This window comes from Telmatherina bonti (assembly GCF_933228915.1).
Source record: "Telmatherina bonti genome assembly, chromosome: 2".
Lineage (NCBI taxonomy): Eukaryota > Metazoa > Chordata > Actinopteri > Atheriniformes > Telmatherinidae > Telmatherina > Telmatherina bonti.
This window is the reverse complement of record NC_136620.1, coordinates 27,102,781-27,116,970: the sequence shown is the minus strand read 5'-3', so window position 1 is coordinate 27,116,970 and position 14,190 is coordinate 27,102,781. Positions and strand designations below refer to the sequence as shown.

At 36.5% G+C, this 14,190-nt stretch overlaps 2 protein-coding genes across 4 annotated transcripts in view; one reads left to right on the top strand and one right to left on the bottom strand.

Annotated features, from left to right (window-relative positions):
• Nucleotides 1–1,245: 1,245 nt before the first annotated feature.
• On the top strand, nucleotides 1,246–6,227 carry mapda (N6-Methyl-AMP deaminase; the record flags this gene model as incomplete). Its single annotated transcript, XM_079260708.1, has 10 exons — nucleotides 1,246–1,382; nucleotides 1,524–1,654; nucleotides 2,848–2,908; nucleotides 2,997–3,084; nucleotides 3,187–3,268; nucleotides 3,370–3,496; nucleotides 4,398–4,478; nucleotides 4,567–4,705; nucleotides 4,792–4,892; nucleotides 6,036–6,227. Exons 1-10 carry the CDS (start codon nucleotides 1,341–1,343, stop codon nucleotides 6,225–6,227), a joined length of 1,044 nt encoding a protein of 347 aa, XP_079116834.1. The 5' UTR covers nucleotides 1,246–1,340.
• A 319-nt stretch (nucleotides 6,228–6,546) lies between these two features.
• nat10 (N-acetyltransferase 10) overlaps nucleotides 6,547–14,190 on the bottom strand; it is an 8,037-nt gene continuing 393 nt past the window's right edge. For 2 of the 3 annotated variants that reach the window (XM_079260684.1, XM_079260685.1), the window contains 28 exons: nucleotides 14,189–14,190; nucleotides 13,957–14,048; nucleotides 13,697–13,868; nucleotides 13,470–13,592; nucleotides 13,336–13,397; nucleotides 13,137–13,251; nucleotides 12,816–12,923; nucleotides 12,526–12,659; nucleotides 12,336–12,429; nucleotides 12,149–12,247; nucleotides 11,913–12,049; nucleotides 11,480–11,604; nucleotides 11,234–11,384; nucleotides 10,388–10,484; nucleotides 10,170–10,286; nucleotides 9,961–10,062; nucleotides 9,799–9,873; nucleotides 9,361–9,477; nucleotides 9,115–9,248; nucleotides 8,982–9,030; nucleotides 8,791–8,887; nucleotides 8,587–8,694; nucleotides 8,339–8,511; nucleotides 8,128–8,247; nucleotides 7,923–8,021; nucleotides 7,016–7,089; nucleotides 6,825–6,905; nucleotides 6,547–6,699 (listed from right to left, as the gene is read on the bottom strand). The exon at nucleotides 14,189–14,190 is cut by the window's right edge. In XM_079260684.1, coding sequence (XP_079116810.1) covers nucleotides 6,555–6,699; nucleotides 6,825–6,905; nucleotides 7,016–7,089; nucleotides 7,923–8,021; nucleotides 8,128–8,247; nucleotides 8,339–8,511; nucleotides 8,587–8,694; nucleotides 8,791–8,887; nucleotides 8,982–9,030; nucleotides 9,115–9,248; nucleotides 9,361–9,477; nucleotides 9,799–9,873; nucleotides 9,961–10,062; nucleotides 10,170–10,286; nucleotides 10,388–10,484; nucleotides 11,234–11,384; nucleotides 11,480–11,604; nucleotides 11,913–12,049; nucleotides 12,149–12,247; nucleotides 12,336–12,429; nucleotides 12,526–12,659; nucleotides 12,816–12,923; nucleotides 13,137–13,251; nucleotides 13,336–13,397; nucleotides 13,470–13,592; nucleotides 13,697–13,868; nucleotides 13,957–14,048; nucleotides 14,189–14,190 — 3,002 coding nt within the window. In that variant the 3' untranslated portion in view covers nucleotides 6,547–6,554. Of the gene's footprint in view, nucleotides 6,700–6,824; nucleotides 6,906–6,995; nucleotides 7,090–7,922; nucleotides 8,022–8,127; nucleotides 8,248–8,338; nucleotides 8,512–8,586; nucleotides 8,695–8,790; nucleotides 8,888–8,981; nucleotides 9,031–9,114; nucleotides 9,249–9,360; nucleotides 9,478–9,798; nucleotides 9,874–9,960; nucleotides 10,063–10,169; nucleotides 10,287–10,387; nucleotides 10,485–11,233; nucleotides 11,385–11,479; nucleotides 11,605–11,912; nucleotides 12,050–12,148; nucleotides 12,248–12,335; nucleotides 12,430–12,525; nucleotides 12,660–12,815; nucleotides 12,924–13,136; nucleotides 13,252–13,335; nucleotides 13,398–13,469; nucleotides 13,593–13,696; nucleotides 13,869–13,956; nucleotides 14,049–14,188 lie in introns of all 3 variants that reach the window. The other variant, XR_013771762.1, reaches the window with a different exon arrangement.

Sequence of the window (14,190 nt, the reverse complement as noted above, 5' to 3'; positions counted from 1 at the left end):
CTAAACAGTTTCTTTCAATAAACAGTGATCATATTATAAATATTTAATTTGTTTAAATGAATGTGGTGATAAGCTTTTTGATTTCCTTCAATTTAATTTAATAGTCATTCTTATTTGAGACACCATATATTTATCACAATGAAGGTAGATATATTTGTTTTATTTTAAAAACTATCAGTTACACATTAAAAATATATTTTCTCTTTTGGTAATGAAGATGTTCTTGATAATTCTATTATTTATATCGTATGGGGCAGCATTTGAATCAAGTGATGGGAATGGTATAATTTTACTTAAAGGCAGAGTCAGGGGGGTGGCCTAGGGGGCACAATACCCCTTTAGGGCCCCTAAAGTTTGACTGGCCTCTTGATGCCACCCCAGATTAACAATCAGATGCTAGCAGATGTTAAGAATAAACTGATCTATTAACTTTCAGTTCAATTCGATTCAACTCATTTTTTTTCTATATGTTGTTTTACATCAACAGTACCATATATATACATATATATACTTTTTTTTTTTTTTTTTTTTTAATGCAGCATTCACATGGAATAATCTATCGATTTACCTCTGTGGGTGAAAATATTTTTGAATTCAAATTGTTTACGTTTTATGATGAAGATGTGGAATTCATTAAAACACCAGATGTGACGATTGTGACAAGTTACTCTTGGATTAAAAAAAAAAAAAAAAAAGCTGATTTGGCTTAAAAGCAAGTTTTTCCTCGTTATTTCATTGTTGTAGCCATGATTAAAATCATTCAATGCAGGAACATCAAACATTGGAACAGCTATTGTTTAAAAAAAAGCTTATATATGGCATCATATATATATATATATATATATATATATATATATATATATATATATATATATATATATATATATATATATATATATATATATTTATATATATATATATACTGTGCTGGATGTTGAGATGCGGTTTCCGGCTGATGAGCTTGTCGATGGTCTGGAAGCTGACTGAACCGTTAATTATAATTATTATATATATATATAGATATCTCTCTCTCTCTCTCTCTCTCTCTCTCTCTCTCTCTCTCTCTCTCTCTCTCTCTATATATATATATATATATATATATATATATATATATATATATATATATATATATATATATATATATATATATATATAATAATTATAATTAAATTTCGTTTTACAATAACAAGCGGAACTTCATGCGCCTCAGAAGCAGGGGGAGTATTTCTCTGTTGCACGAGGTGGTGCTTTGGGAAGTTCAGACGGAGCCCAGCAGCCGGTTGTATTCAGAGCGTCACTGAGGACCCCCACTGACAGCTGAGGTTGTGTTTTACTTTGTCATGGATAATGACGCCTTGTTTTATCGGGAGCTGCCAAAGGTGGTGAGTAGACATTGTGACATTAGTAATAACTATTCAAAAGAGAATAAATTTGAGGACGATTCTGAGAAGTAACCGAAGTTGATTTTTGTTTTTAAGCCATCCGTTAACTTTCTGCTAACGTCAGCGTTTTGTTGTCACCAGGAGCTTCACGCGCACCTCAACGGTTCAGTCAGCTTCCAGACCATCGACAAGCTCATCAGCCGGAAACCGCATCTCAACATCCAGCGCAGTATGACAGCCATAGGCAAAGGCCAGCGGAGGACTCTGGATGAGTGCGTCTGTTTTTCATTTACACTTTCATATTAACGTTTCCTTTCAGCTTCACGGCAAATTTCAATAAAGGATTGGTTAGATTATTTTATCCACTTAAATGATTAAATCTTACTTGGTTTCATTGTTATGTCGTCTATAATTTTTTTTTCTTTGAAATGACCCCCTTTTTTTTTTTGTTAAATAATCAAGTTACTTATAAAAGTTGTAGAAGTAATGACAATTTAAAATCTGCCTTTGTTACTTTATTAATTATTAATATTTTTCTATTTTAATTATTAGGCCCGAGCACCTTGGCGGTGCGTAGGCCTATTGTATTTGCAGCGTTTTTTTTATTAACTTAAAAAGTTGTGGTGTTTATTCTAATAGGGGATATTCTTTAGGAGAGGCGGGGCCTCAAAGTAGATGTGATGAAGTGAAAAGAAAAAAATTATTTAACTCCCACAAAAAACAGCCTACATGCACCAAATTTGCTAGATATGATGCCAGTAATATCCTTCACATATGTGCATGTCAATAGTTAGATTATTAGTTAGCCCCGCCCCCTGGTGACAGGAAGTGACCCTTTTTAAGGCCTAAATGGCCTGATGTGCAGTCTGGCTGCACTTTAGGTTGAGAGAGGCATGGGAAGGATGTTGCCAGGGGAGGCGGTGGCATTAGGCCGAGCAGCGCTATGGTGCGAGGGCCTATATCCCGCTTGCGGCTTTAATTAAGTTATTATAACTGTCTCAGAAATCACAGCTTTGTGTGGTGTTAGTATTGTTTTGTTGTGCTTATTAGTATTATCTGGAGCTTTTACTGAATCATCAGTCCTGAACAACAAAATATAATTTATATGGAAATGGTTTGAAATGTTTGAGGAGAGTATGAGCAAAAAATAAATAAAATAACTGCAAAATATGATATTTTGTGGTTGTCACTGTTTTTGTTGTTTTTATTATTATATATTGTAATATTTTCATTATGAAGTGAGTTTATATTCACTGAAAGCAAAAGTTATTTCATTTCTACTAATTACAAAAATGGCCAGGTTATTTAATTGGATTAACTACATAAAAAGTAATCTGACCCAGCCAGAGGAAATTCAACTTATCACTTGTTTCATTGCATTCATTTACAGCATTTGTCTGTTTGTTTGTTTTTTAATATAACTACTTTAAAAACCATTCACTATCACTGGCTTGCATGTCTGCAGGTGTTTTGAAGTTTTTAAGGTAATCCATAAATTGGTGGACACAGAAGAGGATATCCTGATGGTGAGAACTGATTCAAGAAAAAAAAAAAGCTTTTCTAAAAGAGTCTTTCCCAAAGTAGGAACTACTGTTATTTTCATTTTGTACTCAGGTGGCCACAGATGTTATCAAGGAGTTTGCAGCTGATGGTGTCAGATATTTAGAGCTCAGAAGTACACCAAGAGAAGAGAAAGACACAGGTAAGAATAGCAACACGGAGCTGAATATTTAAATTGGATGGTTAGAGATCAAGATTGTTCCACCACCTGATTAGGCTCATAGATTTCTCATCTTTTCTGTAGGGTTAACTAAAAAGAGCTATATTGAGACTGTCATCAAAGCCATTCAGCAGTGTAAAAATGAGGGAGTGGACATTGATGTCAGGTAGATATACGCCACACTACTGAACTGAAAACCAAGTGTTATCAAGCAGCAACTTTACCATTGGCAACAGTAGTGAATGATCAGAAACATTTTCTTTAAAGGTTTCTGGTGGCCATCGACCGCAGGAATGGGACTGAGGTTGCCATGGAGACAGTGAAATTGGCAGAGGAGTTTATGCTGTCTTCTGATGGTTTAGTAGTGGGAATTGACCTCAGTGGAGATCCAACGGTTTGCAAATAAGTTTGCAGTTCAACTGAAAATATTAAATAGATGTAGTTTGGTGTTAAGTCTAAGCGCACAACATGGTGTTTGGACGAGTAAAAGTGCCACAATGTATTAATTAAATAAATCATTAATTGATTAATTGTGTCATTCATTTATTAAAGCATTAAATGGTTAATTAATTAATTAAATGTGTCATTAATTATTTAAAATTGAAATTAAATGCACAAATATGTAATTGAATATATCATTAATTCATTAAAATACAATTTATTGCATGTAATAGTGAAATAATTTTAAGGTTGTCAGATAAAATAAATTCATGATGCACTCCAACACAGGACCATGAAATAATTATTTAAATAGTAAAATATATATACATTATATAAAATAAAATTATTTCACTATTACATGCAATGAATTGTATTTTCATGAATTACTGATATATTTAGTAGTATATTTGTGCATTTACTTCCAATTTTAAATAATTAATGACGTTGTGGCACTCTTACTCCTCCATAGTGGTGTTCAGTTTGAATGCAAAATATTTTATCCAATTTGCTGAAAAAGATCCTAAATTTAGGATGTAAGAAGAAAAAAAAAAAGTACTTTTTTAACCTGTCAAATTGTATTTGTTTACATAACTTTTTTATTTATTACCTTACATAAAAAGTTGTTAAGCAGTGGAATTAAGTGTATTCAGATGTTTTGCCCGACTAAAAACCTGTTCCTTTTGAGACTTTTACAAGTATCTTTTTTTTCTTTTGAAAGAATTCTTTTGTCTTCAACTTCAAATATATTCGATGTGCGAACTATCAGAAATGAAACTTTACTTTTCCAAATGGTGTGTTGTTAATTAATGAAAGGTTATGTTATATTTATCATATTAACCTGTTTTTGTTTGAAGGTTGGCCATGGGAAATACTTTCTTCCTGCCTTAGAGAGGGCCAAAAACTGTGGACTGAAGTTGTCACTGCATCTTTCTGAAGTATAGCCAGTTTTTTTTTTTAATTTAGTATTCAAACTTAAGCCCAATATGTGCAAGATTGATGTTATTATTAAAAACACTGTTTCAGATTCAATCGCAGCTGGAGGAGTCAGACTTGCTGTTGAATCTTCCTCCAGACAGGATTGGCCATGGAACCTTCTTACACCCTGAAATGGGAGGCTCTCAAAGCCTTGTCGATAAAGTGGTGAAAAACAATATACCACTGGGTAAGACTGAGCAAAATTTAAAAAAATATATATCCTGATGAAACTTAAGTGACAAACTCAATTTCCTGTGCTTTGTTTCCATGTAGAGCTTTGCTTGACATCAAATGTTAAAGGACAAACTGTGCGGCATTACTCCAAACATCACTTCAGATACTGGTACCAGTTGGGACATCCATGTGTGCTTTGTGTAAGTTTCCTCTCATTACAGTAACAGGGTTTGTTCATTAAAACTTATTTTGATAGGACATGTTTTATCTAAATCATCAATAAACCACACTATTAGATTTATGAAGTACTGTGGCGTCTTGTGTACGTCTCAGCTGGTGACTGTTTGCTTTCCAAGATTGGGGTTGTTTTGAAGTTATTAGGTTAAGTGTGTCCTCATATGTGTTTGTATTTATTTTATTGGCTTTTTCAGAAATTTTAATTTAGTTGTGAGATTTGTATTTTAAGTTTTATATAAAAACAAGATCCAGTAAACAAGTAAACTAATCACTTTTTTTTTTTTTTTACTGAAACCAACTTAATATTTCCTTATCTGTCAGTACTGAGACAAAGAAATATTAAATGCACCCGATGTACCCCATGATGAATGATATGAATAAAAAGCCACCAAACAATTGCCTTTTTTTTTTTTTCTTTAACCCTGTTGGGAGTTGTCATCGGGTTTAGGAAAGATGGTTTTATAAAAATTGTTTTAGAGATTCTAAATTCTACATAAAAAAAGAGAATAAAGAGCCAGTAAAGTCACAAACTGCTCACTCTCACCATCCTGTTTTCATTTTCATTTACCTGCACGTGAATCACACTGTCCAACTGTATAAAACTTGTTTTCTTTACACTTAAGGAACTGAATTTTCTCTCCTCCATTCCTAAACAACAATGGTCTTCTTACAGCAAAGGAAATACTGAAGGAGACACAGAAATTTGAGTCTTCATGGATAAAATAAACATCTGTACATGTAGAACTCATATAGAGACCAAAGATAAAAGGAAAAAGGATAGTGGGCTGGTAGTGTCAGGCCCACCATCTTTATCAGTCTTTTTCTTATAGTTGAGCTAAGTGAAACAAGGAGACATGTTAATGTGAAAAAAAAAATCACCATTTGAATCAGAAAAGCTTGGAAATCAGAGATTTACAGATCCAGACCTCTGCATGGCAGATATACCCAAAAAAGTTGACCTTTGTAGGTTTACGTTGAAGGTTTAATTTGCTGCTGTTTCTCCAGTGTCCATTGAATGCAGCATGAAACAGTTTAGACCTGTTACAAAAAAATTTCTTTTTTGTAAAACTAAAACCAAAATATAATTGTTGTTTCTCATATTACAGACTGATGATAAAGGAGTCTTTTGTACAGACTTGTCCCAGGAATACCAGCTGGCTGCATCTACTTTTGGTCTCACCCGTAAGGACATGTGGAAGCTCTCTCAGCAGGCCATAGACTGCATCTTCGCAGGGGAAGCTGTGAAACAGCGACTTAAACAGAGGTGGAATGATTTCCATATTCAGATGTTTAACTGATCTGTTCAGCAAGGCTTAAAGCCTATTATATACCTCAGGTTTGGTTTTAACAACATTTTTCATTAACGTTTTGCAGTTATTAAAATGATTCATCTAGAAAAACTGTAAAATACAGTGAACTGTTTAACAAGTAAAATATGCTTATTTCATATCTTGAACACAGGTGTGTTATTTTCTTTTGATCTACTGTCTTGTGACATAACAGGAATTCACTTCTTGTAATGTATCACATCCTGAGCCGCAGGAAAAAAAAAAAAAAGCCAAAAGAAGCAACAGTAAGCCAGCAAGTCCAAATCATACAGTCTCATACTACAGCACTATTTGGTGTCATGCCTTCTTTCCAAATTTTCCATGTTTGTCCTTGTTTTTCTTGAATTTTCCATGTTGCGTGTCCTTCTTTTTCAGTTTCCCGTGCTGAGGAGTCCCATTACTCGCAATTGCATTTCCTCCTTCCCATTTCCTCTTCTTGTCACTGTTGATAATAATTATAATAATTTTCTATTAGTTTCTATTAAACACTTTCTAAAACAAGCAGGATTTTTTTATGTATTAAATTATTAATAGTTATTTTTCTGTGCATCATGGATGCCAGGGCACCTTTTGATGCTGACAACAGCTGTGTTCCCGGCCTTCTTCAGCACCTGGTCCCACTCATCATCACCTCCACGAATCTTGTACCTGAAAACACCAAAGAAAATAAAAGCACAGTAAACATCTCTGTGATTTAAATTTTAAAAAAAAAAAAAAAAAAAAAAGACCAAAGCCCACCTTTCCATCCCCATACTCACTCTTCCAGGTCCATTTCTTTTACTTTCTCTAGGTCCTGCTTGTGTCTCTCCTCAAACTCTTTAGCAGCTTCGTTCTATAAATGAACAAAATGTATTAGGCTTGTCACACACATTTAAACGTGAGGCTGAAAGTGATTCTCCTCCTTTAATCACAGATTAAATGCTTAAACTAAAATATGTCACTAAAATTGAATCTTTGAAATTCTCTTGCAATATTTGCTCCAGCTTGTGTCTTGAGAGACAATGTGAGGACTGGCTTGTATTAAAGATACAATAGCTGAAAATAGAGATAAAGACTCAGTAAAAAACAAAAAACAAAAACAAAAAAAAAAAAAAACACTCACACACAAACAGTTTTATAAAATTCTACATCAGCCACACTTCAGCATATTTGCCAGATAACTATTCCTACTTCCTCTACTTGTGTGTCTGGTGGGAAAATAAGACAAGAGGAGTCGAGTGGAGGAATCAAGTGTGAGCAATTTAGATAATAGGGTAAGAGGGACAAGTTCATGAAAAGAAAAACAATGTTTGACTGAGCTCCACTTTTTCTTCCTCTGATGTTGGCGCAAGGGCAGATTGAATGCAACAGCAACTGGGATTCCGGCACGCATTCAGAAGTATGCTGCTAAGTTACAGGTTGATGCTACGAGGTTAGCACCATAACTTAGTAGCTTTCAGCAACAAAATGCCCGCAACATTTACGTTTTTTTTCCCAGATGTTAAAAAGTTAACAATTACTAAATGTTTTAAAGAGTTTTAAAACCAACAACATAAACTGCACATTTAAAATCCTATAAACAACACTCGCATTTTGCCAGAGAATAAACACTTTTGGTAATTAGATAATTAAATGACTAAATAACTGTAGAAGTAATCATGTAGCTTGAGTAAATGAGTTCTGTACCAGATCTTCATTCAGGCTCCTGACAGTTGGCTCCATGGTAACATCTTTACTTGCCGTCATCTGTGCTTCAATAGCTTTTTCTTGGATGTTTGTGAACACCTACAACAGAACATAAAAATGACAAAGCACTTTGGTTATTATAGTCGTTTATACGGCAAGTTTACATTTGTCTTTTTATTATGATTAATCATTAGTGTCAACTGACTTGCACAAATTTACGGATGAGGCGATTGAAGAGGCCCATGAGCTGCGAGCTTGGGAGTTCAATTTCCTTTTCCAAGTCGTCCACAGATTTGTGCTGCAATCCAATTCCCAACAATATAGCCTGAAAAAGAACAGTCACCCCATCAGTATCCAGGACATGATACATAATGGGAAAGGGATGCCTGAGATAGAAGACATTAGAGGAAACCTACACACTGAGCTGCTGACAGGGAGACGTCACCAAGCTGCTTCACAAAGAACATGCGTGCCACCGTTGGGATGAGGTCCATCACTAGGTGGTAGTCTACCATGCTCCTTGAATACAACTCCAGACGTTTGAGATCATAAGGGGTGAAATACACGGCCAGCTCAGAGCTGCTGAGAGCTGTTCAGATAAAAAGCGGGAGTCAGATCGGGTACGCCACAGAAACATTGACATATACAGCTGGAAGAGACTTACTGGTTGCCTCCTCCTTGGAGTTCTTATTCTGCAGAATGCTAAGTGCCAGACTTGGATGAAAACTGCTGAACTGGTAAGAAAGCAGGGCAAGGAAGCGTCGACGGAAATCTGAGGTGAGAGAGAAAACAAGACCTCAGGATATTTAAGGAAAGAGCAGTGGGATTTTACAAATCAGCGCTCCTCAGAAAGTGCAGCCAAATTCACCTTTCCAGAAGGCAACCAGCCACTGACTCTGCTCTGAGGTTTCGTCTGCATTAAGCTTTTTCAGCATCACACAAGAGTGTTCTCCTGTCAGGTCATTCTGGATTCAATTAAACAAAGACAGAAAATGCACATTAATAATAGAAGTTTGATGGAAACACAAGTAAACTAAAATATAATTGAATATAACTTACGGGTGTCTGTCTTAAGTAGACTGGAGTATAACCTGCTTTCTTCCAGAACCTGACAATTTGTAAAGAATCAAACCTTTAAATCTGCAGAAATAAGTCCAAAGCATCTCCTTCCTTTTCGTAATATTCAACTCACTTGAGCAGCTGTGCAGTGAGGCCATAGGAAACCCCTAAATAGTCCAGTCGCTCTGCTCGTCTCTCACTGAGCTTCAGCAGCAGAGGAGGAAGCTCTTTCCGTGGAGTGATTACCTCCTCCAGCAGACTCACAGCCTGAACAAACAACAGCAGCTCTGTAAGACATGCATCTTTAATCTGCCAGGAACATCCATGTACACACAGGAAATGATGAAACATTGCATATTCGAAAAATTATTTCTCTTACTTCACTGCTGACAGAAGAGATCTTGGTGTGATTCGAGTGCATGCTCTCATCCATGGTGGGAAACTTGCCCTCGTAGTACATCTGCAACAGCTGAAGTGCTCTAGAGCCATAGCCCATCTGATGGACAGGTTGATCATGTTATGAGCAGAGCTTTTCCAAAAAAGGCTTCAGCTACTTTTATTTCCTAAAACTAATTTCTAGAGGCTTCAGGTATAAAATCTTCTCTGATGCTAATTTGAAATTAAAAGATTAAGTCAAGAATCAAGAACCACATAGAAGTTGAGTATGAGAAAGAAGGGACACCGAATTCCTTAGATTAAAAAAAAAAAAAAAAAAGACTGAGGAAAACAAGAAAAACAGTCCTCAGTGGAAAACAACTCCACAACCAGATTGATCAAAAAAGGGAAAAAACACCACATAGGCTTTACAAGTTCTTACCCCCTGGTAATCTGGATTGACAGCTATTCGCACAACTCTGCCTCCAGACAGGCTGCCAAATTCTGGATCTTGAAACTGTGAGATAGAGTAAAGAATTCACCATTTTACTGTTGAAGCAGGACCTATGATGGTTTTCTTAACAGCTTTGTGACCAGTATGTACCTGCTCTGAGACAGTCCAGGGAATAAGGTCGCCTGAGGCCTTTTTCCCTCTTGACAGACTGTTGAGGATGGACTGCCTTGATATTTCTCCTTCTAAACACACCTAAAAGACCAGAAGGAGAAAAAACAGAAAAGCAAAAATCTACACAAAATTCTGGTCTGTCCAAAAGAAAAAAGAAAAAAAAAAAAAAGAAAAGAAGCAAAAGCTACCTGCACCACAGCGAGGACCTCAGGTAGGGAGTTCTGTGTGGGAGGAACAGGGGGCAGGAGGCAGAAGAGGTGATGAGCTGGGGCATCAGAGAGCATCTGCAGGTCATTCGGGGAGTTCTGGAGCCAGACAAAACAAGTCAGCAAACAGAGTACACAACATCCTTGTCGTATCCCTGAAGTGACGTTCTGCTCTGTGCTGGTGAGAAAATAAATATTACCTTGTAATGTGAAGCGACATAGAGAGCCATCAGCCTCTGCAAAAAAGCTTCAGATGCTTTGTGGTAACAAAACAGTGTGTCTCGGTTCACATAATATCTGGACGGGAGGCGCTAAGAACACAACGTGCTTTATCACATTTACAAGAAGTCCGATAAAGGATAGCTGGACTTTTCAGGCTGAATTTGAAAGTAACAGGAAACTGTGATGTTGTTGACTTAAAAAAAAAAAAAAAAATACTGTAAATACTGTTACATTAATAAAAATAAATGTAAATACTGTTACATTTTATAGATGGTAATAACATTTTTTCATTTAAGCTTTCTCTATTTTGTGTAATTTATGAAGTTCTCACAATGTCAACATGCAGAAAATCCTTTACACAGTACTGCAAAGTAATTTTCTCTTGCTGGATATAACAAGTGCTGATTCCACTCAGTTCTGCATTTCAGCATCTTTGGCAACAAACCAGCTTGCAGAGGTGCAATAGTGGAATGCAGCAGTCATTAAGAGTCCTGGAACTACAGGTGTTTTATTTTCAAAGCATTTTTTATATATATTTCCTATTTGTACCAAGGCAATTGCATATCATCGGTTTTCCCAATATTGTGCAGCCCTAATTGAGACTCATTTTATTCAGAACCAAGCATTTTAATGCAGATCATACTGAATGAGATTATGCAGTGACTGAAAACGTTATTTTAGTTCTGCAATTTTGTGTTGTTACTAAGCCTTAACATGCAGATGTCCTCTTTCTGATAGATGCATTTATCTATTCTCAGATTTTATGTATTAAACCATGTATAAGATAATAACAACACATTTAAATATGAGAAAATAAAGGATACAAGTCACAGGTCTGTGGAAGTGGGCAGCCAGAAATGAGTCTGGGAATGTTGAGACAGTCGAGACAGAGCAGCTCATTAAGCCACCTCTCCATGGGGTCACCCGGAGCGTACCGAATGGACTCGTTCATAGAAACTTCATGGAGTGTGCGAGCTGTGGATGGACACAGTCAGAAATAAACTAAAACTTTAAAAATATTAAATATTATATATAAATATAAATATGTATAGAAAGGCTGCAATGGCTACCTGCTGATAGTCTGGCTGTGTTGGTGCTTTTGTTCTCTGCTGACATATTCTGCTGACTGCCTGCACTCTGTTGCCTCAACTGCTGAATCAGTTTGAGAGAAAGAGAGCGTCCAGTTCCTTCATACCTGCGTGGAGAAGAAAACATAATTCATATAATCAGTGAAGACAGTTTCTCAACATTTAACCTTAATTTTCGTCATTTTTGCAAATAAAAACCAAATATTAACTTTGTCCAGATTTTCAAAAGCAAATAAAATTTCTAGTTTTCTTTGACCTTGCAGGTTAACTGGAGGGTCACTTTTCTTTTCAAAACACTTCAGAAGCCCAGCTTTTACAGTGTGTTGATCAGTCAACAGTTTCTCAAAAATGTTCTTGTATAAGTTGATGACAGACAACATAAAAAATGGGGCTTGATTAATTAGTTATTACTAACCCGTTGATAGTGGAGGCCATGAAAACCAGATAAGGACCCAGCAGTTTCTTCACAAGGGGAAGAGGGATGGCTGCAGCTTCGTCGATAACCAGCAGCTCAGCCTGACCCAGCTTCACTGCATCACCAGGGTGGATGTACTGATGGCCATGGCAACAGGGTGGTCACATGTGTGTTTTATACTTTTAGAAAATAATAATAAAAACAGGACATAATGAGGAGTTTTTTAAGTTTGTTACCTGAATTGTCTGACGATGTTCTTTGAAGATATTCACACGAACAATGGCTTTGTTGAACTCTGGATTTAAAGACTGGATGATTTCATAGTCTAGATGCTCCTAAAAACATAAACAAGAGAATGAAGTCCGTATGTGATCACAGAATAAATAAATAAAACAAAAAGAGAAAGATGATTCCACGGTCTACCTGATACTGCAGTGCATCGAAGCCTTTGAAGATGAATTCAAACATGGTGTGAAGGTTGTCTGGGCTTGGGGAAGTTACAAAGATGTTGGAGTAACTGAACGAAAAGAAGAAAAACAGCGATCACTACGGCATACAACAACTGAACAGGGAAAACATGTAGTATTTCATGACATTAAAAATTAGTCTGTACCCAAAAGCCACAGCTCCTGCAACAGCCAGCCCCATGGCAGCAGATTTGCCTCGACCTCGGGCAGCAGTCAGAGCCACAGTGCTCCGCAGCGTCTTCTCTGATATGGCTTCGATAAACTTCAGCACTGCCTTTGCCTAGAATACAATGCAAACCTTTCAAATGAGAACTTGCACATCAGTTATCTAAGGATTTATCAGAGTAATTGTGGAAGTGTAAAGTCCAAGTTACTGAAAAATAATTAAGTATGTTAGTTAATGAATTTGAATTGAATGTTATTGAGCAGCTTTGACCTGGTCCATGGTCCTGCAGGAATCTACCAACACACCAACAGGTTGAGTGTCCTGAAGGGACTCCTTCAGATCCTTCAGCTCCTGCTCTCGGGGAGACAAACCATCCTCCTGAATGGAAGAAGACGTCAGGTCAGAGGAGGCAGTACAGCCAACTAGCATGCCAAACTATTTATACCAAACTATAAACACCAAAATGACAGAAAACAGAGAATGAGCGCATTTTAAAATCAATTTTAGTATGTCAGACTTATTGTAAATTAATATATCTGCTGATTAGCTGATCAGTTTAGCAAGTAATGGTTTCCACAGTAGTGCAGGCACCTGAGTCTTTGGAGGGACTGGTTTGATGTTTGCCATGTGGCTGGAGATTGGCAGGATGTTTAGTTGGTCATCGATAACAACGCAGTTTTTGCAGGATGCAAGTGACAGGATAAACCTAAAAATATATACATGTAAAAAAAAAGTGTTACATTTTGTTTTATAAGCCAAATGTGCTCCATTAAAGTATGAAAATACCAACCTCTCATTGAACCTGCCAACAACATCCTGGTGAGCCTCAGTCCTGTATCTAGAGTGCACATCCTATAGGGAAACAAGTAGCTATGATCATCTCTGCATTAAAATGATTGTGGTTACAAAAAGAACGAGGCTCACCATGGTCATAGTGTATAGCTGCTTGAGAGAGTTCATTGTTCGAAGCAGAATGACGACTATACCCCCTCCTTCAACTGTCTCTATAGTCCTTGCCAAAAGGTTTGGAGTAAGGGCTTCAAAATCCTTTTGGTCAAGTAAACAATGGAAGAAAATTTAAAAACAACTGGGATGTCAGAAATAAGCTATACGTTTAATTATAACATTTTCTTTTTCACATATGACTTCACCTGTAAGACACACATGCCATAGGTGTTCCCCAGGATCTTGTGTGTCTCATTATAATAACAGTAGCGAATGTTGGTGGCTGCGATGAAAAGCTCAAAGGGGTCGTCCTGATTCAGATTCAGGGTGCCAGTTTTAATCTTCTTCTGCAGCTGTTTCATGCGCTTCTTTCGGTTGCTGTAGCAGACAAATTTAACTAATCAAACCTGTGCATCTTTTCTAACTCATCAGATGGAAACTAAATCTTTGAGCAGTATACAATCACCTGCTGAATCCCAAATCTTTCTTGTAGCACCAAAGCACTGATGGTCGAGCTCTGACTGCAGCTTTAGACAGCATGTGATGAAGGATAACCACCTGGAGCAGAGGCAGATTGTAGTGATGCTTCAAGCAAATTAATTTGTGCAGATTTAAAAAAAAAAATAAAAAAATTTAAGCTTCGATTGAATTATGAAACAGTTAAATTAGCCTGAAGGGTGATATAGGTGATAATTTACCT